Raw genomic sequence first — 20,524 nt, 5'->3', positions numbered from 1 at the left:
AAATGACAAAATCATCCCCCCCCCCCCCCCCCAACCTCAAATTTGGGTGTATTGGGTATTTGTGCCAAATTTGGTGCAGTGAATGAAAATACATCCTGCATATCAGATATTTAGATTACGATTCATAACAGTAGCGAAATTACAGTTATGAAATAGTAACAAAAATAATTTTATGGTTGAGGGTCACCACAGCTTGAGGAACTGAATTAAGGGGTCACGGCATTTGGAAGGTTGAGAAACCCTGCTCTAAGTAATTCATATTTCTATCAAATCCAAGAACCCGATCTTTTCAGTGTTGATCGACCATGAAACGTGTCTTCCTCTTTTAGTTGAACTAAAGGCCTTTTCACACAAGAACCATTGCTTTTCAATGCTCTAGAAAGTAGCTTGTACTCTGGGATTTCCAAGGGTTTCTGGGGTTGTTAGTTGAGATGTTTGGAAAACTAGAATTCCCGATAATACTTATGCCCACAATGTTAGTATTGCCAACTCATGGAGGCCACAACAGCAAGCTTGTCCAGCACCACTGCTGTTGCTAGGTAGGTTTTAGGAGAAATGAAAAAAGGGTGACATTCAAGCAGTACAGTGGTCTCTTGTTATCCAAGGATGATCTAGTCCTAACACACACACCCTAAATCTATATAAATAAAAATGTAATGTTTGTTTGTGGGATTAACATAACTCAAAAAACAGTGGACGAATTGACACCAAATTTGGGCACAACAAAGCTATCAGGCCAACGAGTGACCATCACTCATAAAAACACTGAAAAACACAGCAGAAGAGACTTAAGAAGCCAAGAAATAAAAAATACATTACAATGCATGCGCAAAACCACACACATATATACACAAACACACGTATATACACATATATACACACAGAAAACACATATACAAAGACTGGGCCACAGCAATGCATGGCATGGGATGGCTAGTCCTATATATTTTACAATGCCAGAGTATAATGGTGCCGTTCATATAAAATGCCAAAATCAATGTTTGGTTTTGGGACTTCTTGTTGTTACACTTGTTGTTGTTGGTTGTTGTGTGGTGGAGACTCCATCTTTGGAGGCTTCCAAACAGAGGCTCAATGGCCATCTGTTGGAGGTGCTTTGAATGTGATTTTCCTGCTTCATGGCAGAATAGGGTTGGACTGAATGGCCCACAAGGTCTCTTCCAACTCTAGGATTCTATGAGTCTATGACTGTAATGCTACTTTTGAAAGGGTCTTTGAGTGAAATTACCAAATGCTAAACAAGGGGCTTTGAATGAAATTAGCAACAAACATAAGAAATGTACCCTTTCTCTGTAGAAAAGGAGCAACACGGAAGAAAATGTTTTAAAAACAAGAGATGACATGTAGAGGTCATACAAATTTTAAGCTTACATAGGAAGTTGGGTTGTGGTTAAGCACAAAGGTTGTGGTTAAGCACAAAGTCTGCAGGTGCAAGAAGGAACTTTCCATCAAAAGTTCAAGGGAGGGGGGCTGGAAAGAGAGTACTTTCCATGACCAAAAAAACCCCCTTGTATTACTTGAGTATAAAGGTCAGCAAAAACAGAGGAGGGGGCGGCAGTTTGAGGAAGCACATGTAGAAGTGCTGTCTGTCCACCACATTCTGATCAGCTTGAATAAACGGTATCTTACATGAACCTATTGGACTTCGAAAAATACTCCGCACCCTAAACCCGTGATCCCTTACACTTTCTGACTGTAACACTACTTTCTGACAGTTGGTACCCAGTCCTCTCCATAGATTATTCTGTAACAAGGAGTGGCCTTTGCAATGTCCACAATAAGACCAACATAGGGAGGAGGGAGCAAGCTTGTTTTCTGCTGCCCTGGAGACTAGGACACAGAACGGTGACTTCAAACTATAAGAAAGGAGATTCCATCTGAACATGAGGAAGAGCTTCCTGATTGTGAGCGCTGTTCAGCAGTGGAACTCTCTGCCCCGGAGTATGGTGGAGGCTCCTTCTTTGGAAGCTTTTAAACAGAGACTTGATGGCCATCTGTTGGGGGTGCTTTGAATGCAATTTTCCTGCTTCTTGGCAGAAAGGGGCTGGATTGGACGACCCAAGAGGTCTCTTCCAACTCTATGATTCTATGAACATCCTCTGTATTTCCTCAAGTAGATAAAAGCTTCGATCGTGTGTTATATATACATTCCAAAAATCACAGATGAACACAAGAACATTCCATAAGAACACTCACACTAAAGGCCGTTGCATCAGCATTTCACCCCTTTGCTCCCAATACATTACAGAAATTTATTTTAGGTTTCTTTATACATGTTAGTAAACTGGATGTAAATAACTACGTTATGTTTTGATCTGCCCATAGAAAGAAAAGGTGCAATGACTGTGATATTCTGCTAAACATTTATTGCTTGGGAATACAGGCTCATCATGGTAACCACAGTCCTTCCTTAAACAACATCATGAAAAGTGGTGCTTGGCAATTACTATTTGGCAACTACCAATGTGGACATGACACTAAAGGATAGCTCTCCTTTCCATCTGGAAACCACAGTAGATTGGATGCAGAAGAACAAAAAGAAGGTATATCTCTGGTCAACAGGACCTGTCTGAGAAGTTGTTTGATGGAGACAAATTCTCCATTAAAGCAAAGATATTTGCAGGTTGGGGGTGGGATTTCTAGGCTAGATATGTAAATAATACATGGCCCAATACATCGGTTTCAAAGAGACATGAGTTATAGTATGTCACAGGATGAAAAGTAGAATACGTCATCCTTAATACCTCCAAAAGATGCTCTTTTAAAGGTGCTGAATTAAAAACCTTCTGCAATTCCTACCTTTTGATGAAACCATCAATTTGCTTCTCCTTTTCTAGCTTGGGTGTTATTGTTATTGTTATGTCTATTTATGCTATCCATTCTGAGATAGGGATTGTAGACCGGTATGATTCAGAATCATAAATGAGTATAAGGAAAAGTCATGTAAACATCATCCTAAACCTAGAGATGGCCATCTGTCGGGGGTGCTTTGAATGCAATTTTACTGCTTCTTGGCAGGGGGTTGGACTGGATGGCCCACGAGATCTCTTCCAACTTTATGATTCTATGACTCTATGATAAGAACACAGCAAGTGCCTCCCCTCTGGTGGGAAGATAACCGCACTCCATGCAGTCATGCCGGCCACATGCCCTTGGAGGTGTCTATGGACAACGCCAGCTCTTCAGCTCAGAAATTGAGAAGAGCACCAACCCCCAGAGTCAGACATAACTGACCTTTACCTTAATGAACTTCAGATATTTTCCTCCTGCGATAATATTCTCAATATGATTTTGCCATTTTCTAAATAATTCCTTATGCATTTTAATAGGATTCTACTAAATTAAAATTTATGGAGGAATATGTGCTTTGACATCTGCTAATGATATCATTAATTTGGCACATTCCTTTACCTTTTTATATGCATATTGATATGCTATTGTTCATTTTCTATAGATCAGATGCAATCATATTTGTTGTCAAAAGTATCCTCAGTATTTATATCCAGAAAACTGGTTGAAAAAAATGGATATCCCTTTTCAACTATAACTGGCTGTTCTTGTGTAGAAGGAACTTAAATCCTTGTGCTGCTGACCTGCTGACCTGAAGGTCGGCAGTTCAATTCTGCGAAATGGGGTGAGCTCCTGTCTGTCAGCACCAGCTCCTGCCAACCTAGCAGTTCAAAAACATGCAAATGTGAGTAGATAAATAGGTATTACTTCAGCAGGAAAAGATAAAGAGACGCTTCAAGAAATCTTGCTGGCCACACAATCAGGAGGTGACAACGTAGGCTCCTTGGCTTGAAAATGGAGAAAGCACCTCCTCAGAACCAGAGATGAGCACAGCCTCCAGAAGCTGGAAATGAAAGGAGAAGCCTCTGCCTTTGTTTGTCTTTGCCTGTCACATTGTATATGATTGTAAAGACACTGAATGTTTGCCTTATGTATGTAAATGCTCAATGTATTGTCGAAGGCTTTCATGGCCGGAATCACTGGGCCGTTGTAGGTTTTTTCGGGCTATATGGCCATATTCTAGGTAGGCATCCTCAGAGGTTGTGAGGTCTGTTGGAAGCTAGGAAATTTGGGCCATGTTCTAGAAGCATTCTCTCCTGACGTTTCGCCTGCATCTATGGCAAGCATCCTCAGAGGTTGTGTGTGTCAGGAGTCAATTTCTGACGGCATGAAGACATCACAAATTCCCTCCGTGACATCCTGACTGAATCATCCTGGCTGCCTCAATTCTCTCTCTTTGACATTTTGAAGCCAGCAGAGGGTGCTGGAAACCTTGTGTTGGAACTTGTGAAGCAACAAGTCCTAATAAGGAAACTGAGAAGAGGGGGAGATGGGCAGGAAAGGTGTATAAAAGGAAGTGGTGGTGGGAAAAAGTCAGTAGTGTCTTTCTTTGCTGCAGAGATACATGCAATATATCCATTTCAAAGCAAACCCGGCTTGTGAGTGGTCATTTAATATTGCTATATAGATCCTATAGTCTTACAGTGTGGTCTGACCTCACTACCTCTGATGATGCTTGCCATAGATGCAGGCGAAACGTCAGGAGAGAATGCCAGAATGGCCATATAGCCCCCCCCCCCCAAAAAAAGCCCTATGTAAATGCTGTAATCTGCTCTGAGTCCCCTAAAGGAGAAGGGCGGAATATAAATAAAGTGTATTATATTTAAGTTCAGCATTTTGGATTTCTCCTCATTTATTTTGTGGCCTGGATGAGTTTCAGGTTCTTTTAAAATTTCCATCACTTGCCCTACACATTTTAGGGTTAGTTAAGAATAACAAAGTGCGTCACAAGGAGTTGTCTCACATTCCAGTGCTGAGATAGGCCTGATCTTGCCACCCTATCAGTAATATCGTTCAAAAACATAAATTATAGGTATTCATAATAATAGTTTCCAAAACTAAAGAGTGCTCCATCTTGATCTCTCTCTGAGCCCCCAGTGGCACAGGGGGTTAAACCCCTGTGCCGGCAAGACTGAAGACCGACAGGTAGCAGATTCGAATCCGGGGACAGGCGGATGAGCTCCCTCTACTAGCTCCAGCTCCTCGTGCGGGGACATGAGAGAAGCCTCCCACAAGGACAATAAAACATCAAATCATCCGGGTGTACCCTGGGAGACCCTGGCCCTTGAGCGCTCCAGCTGGAGGTCAGCTGTGACCAGCAGTGCTGCAGAATTCGAGGAGGCACGAGTGGAGGGTGAAAGACAGAAACGTGCCAGGAGGAAGGCGCGTCAAGCTAACCCCGACCGGGACCGCCTTCCACCTGGAAACCAATGCCCTCACTGCGGAAGAAGATGCAGAGCAAGAATAGGGCTCCACAGCCACATGCGGACCCACAAGGAAACCCATGATGGAAGACCATCTTACTCGTCCAACGAGGGATCGCCTAAGTAAGTAAGTACCCTGGGCAACGTCCTTGCAGACAGCCAATTCTCTGTCACCAGAAGTGACTTGGTTTCTCAAGTCGCTCCTGACATGACAAAAAAAATCTCTCTCAGTATGCAAACGTATACATTGAGTATCAGCACATGATGCAAAATTTGGTTTATGAACTTCAAAAGACAAGACGCAGAGCAATGATGTGGCAAAAGTCAATGTAATGGGGAGCATTGTCAACTTGGCTGAAAATGACCCAAATTGCAGAAGGAAAGGAAACAGAGGGACACAACTTGTCCCCAACCACCATATGAATAATATCTCAAGACTTTCCAGGAATTTCATTTTTTCCAGCATCAGAAGGAATCAATTTCTCTCCATGTCAATAAATCCATTTTCATCTCCATCAAGAACAGGTCTTTTGTAAAGCTACTGAGCACTTATTATTCAAGACCATATAAGTAAGTCTTCTTTACAACAGGGATAATGAACAGCAACATTACATCATTGTTGGGAAGATTTGCGAAGTATAATTTGCTATTTATTGAAGCCCCTGGTGGTGCAGTGGGTTAAAGTGCTGAGCTGCTGACATAAGGGTTGCTGACCTAAAGGTTGCAGGTTCCAATCCAGGGAGCAGCGTGAGCTTCCGCTGTCAGCCCCAGCTTCTGCCAACCTAGCAGTTCGAAAACATGCAAATATGAGTAGATCAATAGGTACCGCTCCGGCAGGAAGGTAACGCCGCTCTATGCAGTCATGCTGGCCACATGACCTTGGAGATGTCTACAGACAACGCCGGCTCTTCGGCTTAGAAATGGAGATGGGCACCAACCCCTAGAGTTGGACACGACTGGACTTAATGTTATGGGAAAACCAATTTACCTAATATTTCCAATTTGAGAAACAAAAACAAAATATATACATCTTGAGGCTCTCTTATCCAGAATTCCAAAATCCAAAATAATCCAAAATTGTCCACATGGGAAGTTGAAATAGTGACAACTTCACTTTCCGATGTTCGATTTACACAAACTTTGTTTCACTTGCAAAATTGTTGAAATATTGTATACAATTGCATTTAGGGTATATGCACAAGGTATATATGAAACATAAATGAATTTTGTCAGTAAAGGAGGTTAAACTGCCAGCTGTAGAAAATCTTGCCGATTGAAAAGTTGGCAGTTCAAGCCCGGGTTGGGGTGAGCTCCCACCGTCAGCCTAGCTTCTGCCCATCTAGCAGATTGAAAACAGTAATGTGAGTAGGTAAATAGGTACCGCTTTAGCAGGGAGGTAATAAAAAGGCACCCATAAAGAACATGCTGGCAATTCGATTGGATGTCTACAGACTACAAAGCTCCTCTTCATGGAAGATGGAGCAACAGCACCACCTCATGGCCAGAGTCAAGCACAGCCTCCAGATGCTGGAGATGGAAAAGATGGGAAAGCCTATACCTCTGTTTATGTATTGTCTGTCCTTGTTAACTGTATAACGGCATTGAATGTTTGCCATATATGTGTTCTGTAATCCACCCTAAGTCCCCTCAGATTGATAGAGCAGAATATAATTTATTTTATGTATTTATTTACAGCATTTATATACCGCTTTTCTCACCCCAAGGGAGACTCAAAGCAGTTTACACATAGATAATGGCAAAAATTCAAAGCCTTGCCACTACAACAGTAATAATAAAGTATATTATTATTATTTTATTAATTATTTGTCACAAATAATCTAACATATAATCAGAAAATATACATTCAAAAATAATGAAACGTGTCTAGATCTGTATGCAAATGGCAACTTGTGCAAAATAAGTATAACATATTTTACCATATTATTATTGTTGTTGTTATAATAATAATTATTATTATATAATATATAAATAAAGTATATTATTATTGTTGTTAGGAGCCCCCAGTGACACAATGGGTTAAACCCTTGAGCCGGCAGGACTGAAGCCTGACAGGTCGAAGGTTCGAATCCGGGAGAGCGTGGATGAGCTCCCTCTATCAGCTCCAGCTCTCCATGAGGGGACATGAGAGAAGCCTCCCACAAGGGTGGTAAAACATCAAAACATCCAGGTGTCCCCTGGGCAACGTCCTTGCAGACGGCCAATTCTCTCACACCAGAAGCGACTTGCAGTTTCTCAAGTCACTTCTGACATGACAAAAAATATATGTTGTTGTTGTTGTTATCTCCAAAAATGATAAAAGGTCTGGAGAACAAGCCCTATGAGGAGCGGCTTAAGGAGCTGGGCATGTTTAACCTGAAGAAGAGAAGGCTGAGAGGGGATATGATAGCCATGTATAAATATGTGAGAGGAAGCCACAGGGAGGAGGGAGCAAGCTTGTTTTCTGCTTCCTTGGAGACTAGGACGCAATGGAACAATGGCTTCAAACTACAAGAGAGGAGATTCCATCTGAACATGAGGAAGAACTTCCTGACTGTGAGAGCCGTTCAGCAGCGGAACTCTCTGCCCCGGAGTGTGGTGGAGGCTCCTTCTTTGGAAGCTTTTAAACAGAGGCTGGATGGCCATCTGTCAGGGGTGATTTGAATGCAATATTCCTGCTTCTTGGCAGAATGGGGTTGGACTGGATGGCCCAGGAGGTCTCTTCCAACTCTAGGATTCTATGATTATATGATTCTATGATATCACATCATGCACCTATGTAAAAGTACAGGTATTGCAAAATCCATTTTTTTTCCAAAATCCAAAACATTTCTGGTTTGAAGCATTTCACGTAAGGGATACTCCACCTGCATGTTTCATCCTTAGCTCTTAACCCTTGCTTTAAATCTGAAGTTTAATACTCTGTTGGCTCATACTCTTAAGTAAATTGTTCCTTTAAATCCTGCTGCAGTTGTTATCTCCTGCAGTTGTTATCTTTGTGACCTGTGTGTCTAAGCTCTTTACTGGAAGGATTTGATGTGCCAAAAAACAGTTGACACCTGACCTCTTCCACGGGGATAACTGTCTGCTCCTTTATTTGCATTACTGTTCATCATTTGCCATCGTGTATGGAGGCCAACTGCATGACCTTTCAGATACAAGCCGACTTTTGCAAATATAGTCTTCTGATTCCTGGCCAGATGACAGCTTGAGGATGCTCTTTTCCTGACCTCGCTGTACTTGGCAGCAATGCAAAGCCACGCTCAGATGATGCTTCTTATATCCTTCTTCAACTAGGAGCAATCTCCTTTACTTTACTTTTCAAAATACCATATAGAAAGTCCCTTTGCACGGCCTTATTGTAGCACTTTGATACCATTTTGCATGGCTATAGACTCCTGGGATTTGTAGTTTTGAAAGGTTCCTACAATTTTCAAGAATCCATTAAGACCTCAGATTTGTAGGTCTTAATATCCACACTGCAGAATTATAGATGTTTGACAGCACATGAATAGCAATGGTGCCATAGTATGGAATTTTGGGATGTATAGTTTTCTGAGATATTGTAGGGGCCGTGACAGACTTTGTATTTCTAGGCGCAAAGATTACTGCAGATGCAGACTGTGGCCAGGAAATCAGAAGACGCTTCCTTCTTGGGAGGAGAGCAATGTCCAGTCTCGATAAAATAGTAAAGAGTAGAGACATCAGACTGGCAACAAAGATCCGCCTAGTCAAAGCCATGGTATTCCCTGTAGTAACCTACGGATGTGAGAGATGGACCTTAGGGAAGGCTGAGCGAAGGAAGATTGATGCTTTTGAGCTGTGGTGTTGGAGGAAAGTTCTGAGAGTGCCTTGGACTGCGAGAAGATCCAACCAGTCCATCCTCCAGGAAATAAAGCCCGACTGCTCACTGGAGGGAAGGATACTAGAGACAAAGTTGAAGTCCTTTGGCCACATTATGAGGAGACAGCAAAGCCTAGAGAAGACAATGATGCTGGGGAAAGTGGAAGGCAAAAGGAAGAGGGGCCGACCAAGGGCAAGATGGATGGATGGCATCCTTGAAGTGACTGGACTGACCTTGAAGGAGCTGGGGGTGGTGACGGCCGACAGGGAGCTCTGGCGTGGACTGGTCCATGAGGTCACGAGGAGTCGGAGACGACTGAACGAATGAACAACAACAACAACATGATAGCACAGTGAGTTAAACCACTAGCTGCAGAAAAACATGCTGACCGGAAGGTTAGCAGTTCGAAGCTGCGGGTTGGGGGTGATCTCCCACTGTCAGCCCTAGCTTATGCCAACCTAGCAGTTCGAAAATATGCAATGTGAGTAGATCAATAGGTACCGCCTTGGCAAGAAGGCAAAAGGCATCCATGCAGCCCTGCCAGCAACTCAACCAGGAAGGTCTATTTTATTATTATTTATTTAGACCATTTCTACCCCGCCCTTCTGGGGGGACTCAGGGCAGCTAACACAGGCAACTATTCAGTGCCAACAGTATCAAAACAACAATATAAAACCGCAATATAAAATCCATTACATAACAATTAAGCAGTGATATTAATTAAAATTACATAACCACATAGAACTGATCACAGAATCACAGGTCATAAAGCCATTTCCAATTTTCAAACAATCCTATTGTCCAAGTTCAGTGCCTAAAGTGCTGTTGTGCCTACTAGCCAAAGGCCTGGCTCCAAAACCACGTCTTTAGTTTTCCCCCCCCTAAAAGTAAGGATTGAGGATGCCAATCTAATCTGACTGGGGAGCGAATTCCATAAGTGGGGGGTCACCACCGAGAAGGCCCTGTCCTTCGTCCCCACCAGACGTGTTTGAGACGCTGGTGGGACCGAGACCAGAGCCTCCCCAGGAGATCTTAAATTACGAGGTGGAACGTAGAGAGAGATACGTTCGGATAAGTAAGCTGGGCCGGAGCCGTATAGGGTTTTGAATTGTGCTCAGAGGTGCTCAGAGGTGGAGCTGACGCAGCAGGGGGGTGGTGTGCTCCCTGTATGGCGCTCTGATGAGTAATCTGGCTGCTCCTCGTTGGACTAGTTGAAGTCTCCGAACAGTCTTCAAAGGCAACCCCACGTAGAGTGTGTTGCAGTAATCTATTCGCGATGTAACCAGAGCTTGGACCACTGTGGCCAAGTCCGACCTCCCAAGGTACGGGCGCAACTGGCGCACAAGCTTTAACTGTGCAAAAGCTCCCCTGGCCACAGACAACAGGCAACTCAACATGAAAAATGGAACAAGAGCACCACCACATGGTCAGAGTTGAGCATTGCCTCCAGACGCCGGAGATGGAAAGGGAAACCTTTACCTTTGTTTGTGTATTGCATGTCATTGTTGTTCACTGTATAAAAAGGCATTGGATGATTGCCTATATATGTGTTTACTGTAATCCACTCTGAGTCCCTCGGGGAGATAAAGTGGAATATAAATGAAGTGGATTATTGTTGTTGTGGTTCAGCCAGCTGATGAAGTTTGGGGGTTTAGGGTCCGATGGTTCTGAGGGTGCCTAGACAGAGGGGGGTCTTAGAACAAGATGGTTCTCCAGCTGAGAGAACGGTGGAATTTTTGGAGCAAGACAGAGGTCCTCCTGGTCGATCGTAAACCTGACCGGGGTATAGGGTGGCAACCTGTGCTGGACGGGGTTACACTCCCCCTGAAGCCACAGGTCCGCAGTTTGGGTGTCCTCTTGGATTCATCACTTACGCTTGAGGCTCAGGCGTCGGCGGTGCCCGGGAGGGCCTTTGCACAATTGAGACTCGTGCGCCAACTGCAACCGTACCTCATAAAGACTGATCTGGCCGGGGTGGCCCATGCCTTGGTCACCTCTAGATTGGACTACTGTAATGCGCTCTATGTGGGGCTGCCCTTGAAAACGGCTTGAAAATTTCAACTTGTCCAACGGGCGGCGGCCAGGTTGTTAACTGGTGCTCCTTACAGAGAGAGGTCAACCTTCCTGTTTAAGGAGCTCCATTGGCTGCCGTTCATCTTCCGGTTCCAATTTAAGGTGCAGGTGCTCACCTACAAAGCCCTAAACAGTTTGGGACCCGCCTACTTGTGTGGCCACATCTCCGTATATGAACCCACACGATCCCTCCGTTCATCTGGAGAGGCCCTGCTCACGATCCCACCTGCGTCGCAAGTGCATTTGGTGGGGATGAGGGACAGGGCCTTCTCTGTGGTAGCCCCCCCGATTCTGGAACTCTCTCCCCAAGGACATCAGACAGGCCCCAACGTTGGCAGTCTTTAGGAAGAGCTTGAAGGCCTGGCTGTTCCAGTGTGCCTTTCCAGAATAGGAAACTCCCAGCATCATGTCCCAAACGCACTTTACCAGAGATTTAAGATTGCCTGCACATCGCACCTACCCTAAAATCCTTACATTTCACCTGTCATGTCCAGCACTTTAATTTATTCATTACATTTGGCCCGGCCCCAGTTTTAAATGTGTCATGATGTATTATTTTGATGTTTTACTGTTATTGCTTTAATGTTTATTAGTTTGCTTTATGAGTTTTATTGTTGTATTTGTTATGCTGTTGTTTTATTGAGGACCTTGGCCTTTGTAAGCCGCACCGAGTCCTTCGGGAGATGTTAGCGGGGTACAAATAAAGTTAATAATAATAAATAATATTAATAATGTTGTTGTTGACTGAGAGAGTGAAACTGCTTTGGAGGCTGACAGGCAGGGAGATATATAAATAAAGTGTTGTGGTTGTTGTTGTTGTTCTTATGGATCTTGGAAAATATCATCCATGGATAAAGGGTAACAAAATGGTAATGAAAACAGTCTTAACCTCTTCCCCTACATTTTGGGGAGACCATTCCTACACAAGACAAAATCACACGAGTAACTGAATTGTGCAAATCCTCAATTCACTAATGTGGACTCCAACTAAGAATCTTTTGAGTATGAATAAGTGATGTTTCCAAAAGCCAATCCCAGCTAGTCAACTGGCACTTGGCCAAAGCCCCAGGTAGAACTTTTTGCATGGAATGATACATTCGGAAGGAATCCTAATTCCAGGAGAGACCATTTTTTTCCAATAGGAAATGACCTAAAAGTTGAAATCAGGAGTGGAAAAAAGTCTTCTCTTGAAGTCAAGACTGAAGAAACAATCCAAGGCCCAGACTCTCATTTGTGTTGCTCAGTTGTGCCATAGGTTTCTTCTACACTGGCTTTATGTCTCAGGATCCGATCCCAGATTATCTGGCAGTGGAGACTCATATAATCCAGTTCAAATCAGATTAAGGTAAAGGTAAATGTTGTCCCCTGACATTAAGTCCAGTCATGTCTGACTCTGGGGTGTGGTGCTTATCTCCATTTCTAAGCCGAAGAGCCGGTTTTGTCCATAGACACCTCCAAGATCATGTGACCAGCATGACTGCATAGAGCGCTGTTACCTTCCTGTCAGAGCGGTACCTATTGATCTACTCACACCGGGATTGTGGCGCTGAGTGTCCGCTGCATTAAGATCACTCTGACCGAAAGGTCATGAGTTTGAAGCCAGCCCGGGTTGGAGTGGGTTTCCAACTAATTGTGTGTAGCCTGTTGTCGACCTTTGCAACCCTAAAGACAGTTGCATCTGTCAAGTAGGAAAATAAGGTACCACTTGAAAGTGTGGGGAGGCTAAATTAACTGATTTATGAGGCCATAAAGAAGACTCCAGCAAAGCATTCCAGCGGGGAAGCATGCGGGGAATGCGGAAGTGCTTCATCAGCGTCGCAAATGGACGATGAAAGCGACAGCTCCCCGGCGGCCAGAAAAAAGTTAAATAGCCTCTGTGTATGTCTGTATATGTTTGTATGTCAAAATTGGCATTGAATGTTTGCCATATATGTGTACTCTGTAATCCGCCCTGAGTCCCCTGTGGGGTGAGAAGGGCGGAATATAAAAGCTGTAAATAAGTAAATAATAAATAAATGTGCATGTTTTCGAACTGCTAGGATGGCAGAAGCTAGGGCTGACAGCGGAAGCTCATGCCGCTCCCAGGAATTGAACCTGCAACCTTTTGGTCAACAAGCTCAGCACACTGTGCCACCGGGGGCTCCCAAATCAGATAACCTGGGATCAAATCCTGGGATATAGAGCAGTGTAGAAGGGGCCACAGTACTTCTGACTTCTAACTTGAATGAACGTCATGGAAAACTGTTCCATAACTCTGCAATACTATGCTGCCACTCAAGAAAATGATGTCTTTCTAATATCTACTTAGAATAAGGCTTTCCCTACAAAATAATCTTCTTGTTTCACCCTTTCACGTTTCTGTGAATGTTCTTTTTTCTATGGAAGAGAACGGCAATGTCTCTGAGAAGCCAGAAATTGGTCTACAAACCCTTCAATGACATCCAGCCCTGTCACCATCTTTTTTGGGCTGCCCTTAAAAAGACTAAAATGATCAAGGGTCTGGAGAACAAGCCCTATGAGGAGCGGCTTAAGGAGCTGGGCATGTTTAGCCTGAAGAAGAGAAGGCTGAAGGGAGATATGATAGCCATGTATAAATATGTGAGAGGAAGCCACAGGGAGGAGGGAGCAAGCTTGTTTTCTGCTTCCCTGGAGACTGGGACGCGGAACAATGGCTTCAAACTACAAAAAAGGAGATTCCATCTGAACATGAGGAAGAACTTCCTGACTGTGAGAGCCATTCAGCAGTGGAACTCTCTGCCCCGGAGTGTGGTGGAGGCTCCTTCTTTGGAAGCTTTTAAACAGAGGCTGGATGGCCATCTGTCAGGGGTGATTTGAATGCAATATTCCTGCTTCTTGGCAGGGGGTTGGACTGGATGGCCCATGAGGTCTCTTCCAACTCTTTGATTCTATGAGAAGGGAAAGGCCAGTGGTGGCTGCTACTAAAGAAAGTGGGAATCCTTCCTCCTTATTTAGTGGCAAGACCATCAATCCTATACCTTCTGCTGTCTACCTTCTAGAGAAGTTGAGCTATATTTCCCCAAATCAACCATTGGTGTTGTTTTTGGACACACCTGAAGCGTGTCAGGTTAGGGGAGGCAAGTCTAGACTTCAATAATCTATGTTCATGGCACACCTGATAACTTCTCCATGTCTTCCAGTGACTTACCATGGCCACGTCAGCCTGGAAGATCTGCTTGATGAATTTGTTTCTTGAGGAATGGACCAGTTGAATGATGTCTCCATGGAGTGTGTCCCTGTTTTTCTCCAGAAATCCTGCAAGGAAAATGGTAGTAGCATCAGCTGGGCATGGTTACAAACTGCATTTACCAAAGAATACAGAGATCTTGTCATATAAGAACAATACAAAATATAAACTATGATCATTTTCATAAGGAGCAACTACAGTTCCTCCAGTATGCACAAATTTTGGAGTTCTCCAGAGCTACTAATTGTCAGAAATATTAAATATTAACTAGGGATTTTTGAATACAAAAGTGTGAGTCAAGCACTGAAAGGATTAGTAAGACAAAGCCTGTTAGAGTCAGTGGGCCAAAGCTAGTGTCATCCTAAGGTGTGTGAGCTAAATCTCAGTGTGAGAGAAGCTTCGATGAGAAAAGATCCAGGTTGAAGGCTTTGTGTGTAAAGCCTCATGTGTAAAGCTCCAGGCTACTGTGTAAGTTCAGGATGAGAGTGAAACTGTTTATCTGCATGAGGAAGAAGCCCAGCATGGAAGCAAAGAAGGAAGTACAAGGGTTGAATGAAAAGTAATGCCTCCACCTTCGTTACTTGGGTTTGGGTGGGAATATTTTAATAAATCAAATGCAGAAATAATCCTTAGAATGTGCTCTTTAACTACTACTATTCATTTTTTCCACATAATCACAAGACAACTGGATATATTTCTGCCAATGATGAACAAGTTTTCTGAAGCTATCACGGAAGAAGTCAACACTCTGTTTCGGCAACCAGCGTCTCACAGTTCTCTCAATGTCTTCATCAGAAGCATAATGATGTCCCCACAGATCTTCTTTCATTATCAGATGGAAGTCAGATAGTGATAAATCTGGACTGTAGGGAGGATGCCGTACAGTTGTGGGACCCAGTCTCTGAAGTTCTGCTGTGTACCCATCATGCACAGATCTTCTGATAGCCAAGCAAAGCAATAATGTGACCCACACGTTCTTGTGAAATGCCAGTTATGCTAGAAATTTCTCTCTGAGTGATACGACAAGCATCCTGAATCAATCTGTCAAACTTTTGCTTGTGAAACTTGGTGGTTGCTGTCACAGGACATCCAACAATATGTTTGTCACGCAAGTCAAATGTTCCCACCTCAACATCTTTAAACTTGCTCACCCAACAACGCACAGTACTCACATCAACACAATCATCATAAACAGCTTGAATTCTCTGATGAATCTCCTTTGGGGTGACACCTTCTGTGTCAGCATCCTGGGTACCCATCGTGCACAGATCTTTCGATATCCAAGCAAAACAATAATGTGACCCACACATTCTTGTGAAATTCCGATTATGTTTGAAATTTCTCTCTGAGTGATACATCGATCATGCTGAATCAATCTGTCAACCTTTTGCTTGTGAAACTTGGTGGTTGCTGTCACAGGACGTCCAACTCTTTGTTTGTCATGCAAGTCAGATGTTCCCACCTTAACATCTTTAAACTTACCCACCCAATGATGCACAGTACTCACATCAACACAATTACCATAAACAGCTTGCATTCTCTGAGGAATCTTCTTTGGGGTGACACCTTCTGCTGTCCAGAATTCAATGACTGCACATTGCTTAAGTCGCATTGACCGACCGTTTGCACAGGGTTCCATACTTCGCACTTTAACAACACAACTGTTCAATACTAAGGCTTCCTGCCAAAATGGAACTGTAGAGGAGAGTCTACTGAACAAGCCAGTGCCTGCCGCATACCAGTACTGGTGGAGGAATTACTTTTCATTCAACCGTCATATAAAGGACTTTATTTATGTTGTGGAAATCTTGTAATTGTAAATAGTGCAACTATATTATTTTATGACAAAGAAGAGTCTCCTATGGAAGAGATAACATTGTTCTCTGCGTTTTTGTTCTTTCTATCACTTTGGGGTACTCGCGCTGGGTCACGCTGCTGCTGACAAGTTACTCTGCTGTACATTGATGGGGAGGGTCTTTGTTAATAAGACCACTCGCCCAACACTAATGAACCATGGAGGGGGTGAAGAATGAAAGTTCAATGATTTGGATAAATTGTGAAGCCACAAGATTTTTGTTAATGTGTTTTGAAATGTATAATACAGATTTCAAAGTATGTGTGTATGTATGTTTAAAAATGCAAATGCTATGTGCCGAGTGTAATTCCTGTATGGAAAGAGTTAACTGAACCATGAAGAGAATCAGCATTCCTAGAGAGGTCATAAATCTTAGTGCAGAGAGCAGTAGACGCAGCCTAGTGCGTCGTACGTCATACGTCACTCTGGAATGCAGGAGGTGTGGACTAGTACTGATAACAGCGTGTTCTGTGTTTGTGATGTAGCTGCCGGATTGAGAGGAAGCAGTTTTACGACGCGCTACTGTGTATAGCTGTAAATAAAGTAGATTATAGCCTAAAGGTGACTGTGAAGATCGTGTTCCTTGCCTCGCTGTGTGGAGATAACACTGACAATTTTGAGTTAAGTCCAGTCATAGATGAAGAGTACAGATTTGACACCAAACAGTGTCTGCAGAGATGAAGACATCTCAGTAGAGATATAACTAAGTTGCTACCAACTTTGTATTTCCAAAAAGGAGTATCCACTATTTTATCTCGGGAAATGCATTTGTCCTTCTTCTGAGCCATGGTCCATCACCTAAGACCTGATCCTGACTTCCATATTGCCTTTCCACCTGCAGGACACTCTTGCTTACCTTTTGTTTCATAGTACACAACTCCAGCGAAGTGGTTGATGCCAAACTGGGTTTCGTAGTTGTTCCTGGGTGGGATGTAGTTGGTGTTCAGCTTATGTTGGGAGTTTAGTTTGTTCAGCATAGTGGCATCTGTTCCCTGCACCAACGAAACAAGGTGGATATACTGAATGAAGAAACAGTTTCCTATCTTGGAAGTGTAATTCTGCTTCAAGAATAGAAGTACCAAAAATTATAAAAATATATAGAAGTTTTGCTGATATACAGGTAGCTCTCCACATTTGCGAGTTTAACTTTTGTGGATTTGATTAATGTGTTATCTTTAGGAATCTCTAGGTCCTCCAGGTCAACTTCTGGCAGAAGTTTTTGTGAAAATTATGGTTCAATCTGTGGATGCCGAATTGATGGACACGGAGTGTGCAACTGTACACTATTTCACTATTATTCAATTTTAACTGCCATCACTTTAACTGTGGATTTCTGGGGCTTATAGTTTAGTGAGGCCCAAGATTTCTCTATATAGCCAAGAATTGTAATGGCTCCTCCCTAAACTGGAAATTTTAACAACAGTGTAGTGTTACAGGGTCCTAACATAATTAAGTAAATGTTTCCCCTGACATTAAGTCTAGTTATGTCCGACTGTGGGCATTCACACTCATCTCCATTTCAAAACCAAAGAGTCAGCGTTGTCCATAGACAACTCCAAGGTCATGTGGCTAGCATGACTGCATGGAGTGCCATTACCTTCCCACAGAAGCGGTACCTACTGATCTCACATTTGCATGTTTTTGAACTGCTAGGTTGGCAGAAGCTAGGGCTAACAGTGGGAGCTCATTCTGCTCCCTGGAATCAAACCAGCAACCTTTCGGTCAGCAAGTTCAGCAACTCAGCAGTTAACTCACTGAGCCACCAGGAGGTGCCCTAGCATAATTACCCTTTTGGTAATGTTAGCCTGCTATATAATATTAAGGTGTTATACATTGTCTTTAACTACAATATTATTCCAGTCTTCCCTGCAGTGCTGGAAATACAATGTGATGCCTCTCTCTATATATATGTAGGATGCAGTCCAACAACTATTGATGCCCGAAACAACAACAACAACAACAACAACAACAACAATAATAATAATAATAATACATTATTTATTACCCACCTCTCCTGGTGGTTCAAGGTGTGGTACAACGAAGTCAAAAACATATGAACATAAAAATATGCAATAAATGACATAAACAAAAACACAGATATATTTGACATATTGCCGCACCTCAGAATAAAGTCACCTTGCTTAACACACCAAAGAACACACCAGCAGCAGTCTTTATGATTTATTAAAGTAAAAGATAAAAAGTTCAAAAAGGCAAAAGTATATTTCAAAAGATCAATCCAAGGTAGCATAGGCAAACAAGATCCATGAAGACACAGGCAAGGCAAAGTCCCATAAGAACACGACAAAGTCCTGAAACATGAACATGAAAGCTGCAAGATAAATCCAAAGTCTCTTGGTTGAAACGGAAAGTTGCTCTGACACTGAGGCATGTTCAAACAGCCTATTTAATACTCTTTGGACAACATGAAGGCATCCCTATGGCCCCGAGCCTCCCTCTCTCGCCTGCTAGCGATCCTGCCACTCCTTCGAACCTTAAATTCCAACTGATCAGCTCGATCTAAACCTCTGGCTTCATCAAGGTCAATTCCCTTGTTAGTGCTCCTTCCCTCATTATCTGGCTGAGAACTATCTAGCTGAGAACCATCCTCCCTTCCTGCATCGTGCACCTGGCTCTCAGTAGTTTCATTTTCACCAGCATCATCCCTTGCTATGAGAAACAACTGAACTTCTGCCCCCTGTTCCTGGTCTTCTTCGTCTAACACAGGGACATCATCGCTTTGCACCTGAATCCCATCATCCCCATCAGAATCATTGACACTATCACTCTGAGATTCCAGCTGAGTCACAACACATATAGTAGTAACAGAATGTAAATAAAAACTTCTGATTGAAAGTTGACAGGTAGAAAATAGAAAATAGTTGGGCCCACATCTTGACTATGCTTGGACTAGAAGTGTATCATGAAATTGCACTAGAGAACCCAGAGAGATCCATAAACAATTCCAAGTGGGGGGTGGGGGTGGGGGGTGGAATAGTTTTTGGTTAAGTGAAATATCAAATCTGTGGATAAGGGGTCCAAACTGTATCACTCTTGAGGGACAAAAGGCCCACCTTAGGAAACTTGCTCTCCTCATCAATGAGAGAGATGATGTTCATGGGCTTGATGGCGATCATGTCCAGCGCATCCTGGTTATCCGTGAACTCAATATGCTGCCAGTTGATGTTCTCCAGGTTGTACTCCTCTTGCTCCAGCTTGAAGACGTGGCGGACAAAGAACTGCTGGAGGTTCTCATTTGCAAAGTTAATGCAGAGCTGCTCAAAACTGGAGAGGGAGAAAAGGAAGACCATGTTGTTTTCTACCCCCAGGTATTTTTGTAATGTTATACTAAGAGACCACATGGACCATCCAGTCCAACCCCTTGCCATGCAGGAAAAGCACAAAGTACCCCCAACAGATGGCCATCCAGCCTCTGTTTAAAAGATTCCAAAGAAGGAGCCTTCACTACACTCCGAGGCAGAGAGTTCCACTGCTGAACAGCTCTTACAGTTAAAAAGTTCTCCCTAATGTTCAGGTGGAATCTCTTTTCCTGTAAACCACAATGCCACACTAGCTCTATTCCACGCAATACAAAGAACATGAACTGGGATTGCAACATAGACAATCCATACTTTCATTGCTGAAATCACTGGGTTGTTGTAGGTTTTTCAGGGTATATGGCCATGTTCTAGAAGCACTCTCTCCTGACATTTCGCCTGCATCTATGACAAACCTCTAAGGATGCTTGCCATAGATGCAGGTGAAATGTCAGGAGAGAATGTTTCTAGAATATGGCTATATAGCATGAAAAACCTACAACATCCCAGCGATCCATACTTTGTTTTTTAACACGATTGTGAGGTCAGGACTCTTGTGTTCCAAAACTCTCGGCAACACAAAACTAATAGATTCATCCATCTCTCAGAGCAACATGTCAACATTTCTATTAATCTTCTCCACTCCATAATGTCTGAATGTGGAGGGCATTTGTGGATTAACTCCTAGATTCATGAAAGTGTGTCGTGCAAGAGTCCAGCAGTGACATTAAAGCAGTCTCAGAAGATGCAGGAAATATGTATTGGATAGGATATCAGATGTAAAACTTTGGATTAAGCCACAGAGCAGATTTAAAACAACAGTAGAAATGTATTGTCGAAGGCTTTCATGGCTGGAATCACTAGGTTCTTGTGGGTTTTTTCGGGCTATAGAGCCATGTTCTAGAGGCATTTCTCCTGACGTTTCGCCTCTGAGGATGTTTG

At 43.1% G+C, this 20,524-nt stretch overlaps 1 protein-coding gene across 3 annotated transcripts in view; it reads right to left on the bottom strand.

Annotated features, from left to right (window-relative positions):
* Window positions 1-20,524, bottom strand: part of MYO7A (myosin VIIA) — a 199,889-nt gene that overhangs the window by 87,708 nt on the left and 91,657 nt on the right. For all 3 annotated transcript variants that reach the window (XM_067466470.1, XM_067466469.1, XM_067466471.1), the window contains 3 exons: window positions 19,340-19,550; window positions 17,122-17,257; window positions 14,372-14,478 (listed from right to left, as the gene is read on the bottom strand). In XM_067466470.1, the coding sequence (XP_067322571.1) occupies window positions 14,372-14,478; window positions 17,122-17,257; window positions 19,340-19,550 (454 nt within the window). The remainder of the gene's footprint in view (window positions 1-14,371; window positions 14,479-17,121; window positions 17,258-19,339; window positions 19,551-20,524) is intronic.

The sequence above is a fragment of the Anolis sagrei genome, chromosome 3 (assembly GCF_037176765.1).
Source record: "Anolis sagrei isolate rAnoSag1 chromosome 3, rAnoSag1.mat, whole genome shotgun sequence".
Classification (NCBI taxonomy): domain Eukaryota; kingdom Metazoa; phylum Chordata; class Lepidosauria; order Squamata; family Dactyloidae; genus Anolis; species Anolis sagrei.
This window is presented reverse-complemented; position numbering and strand designations above follow the sequence as displayed.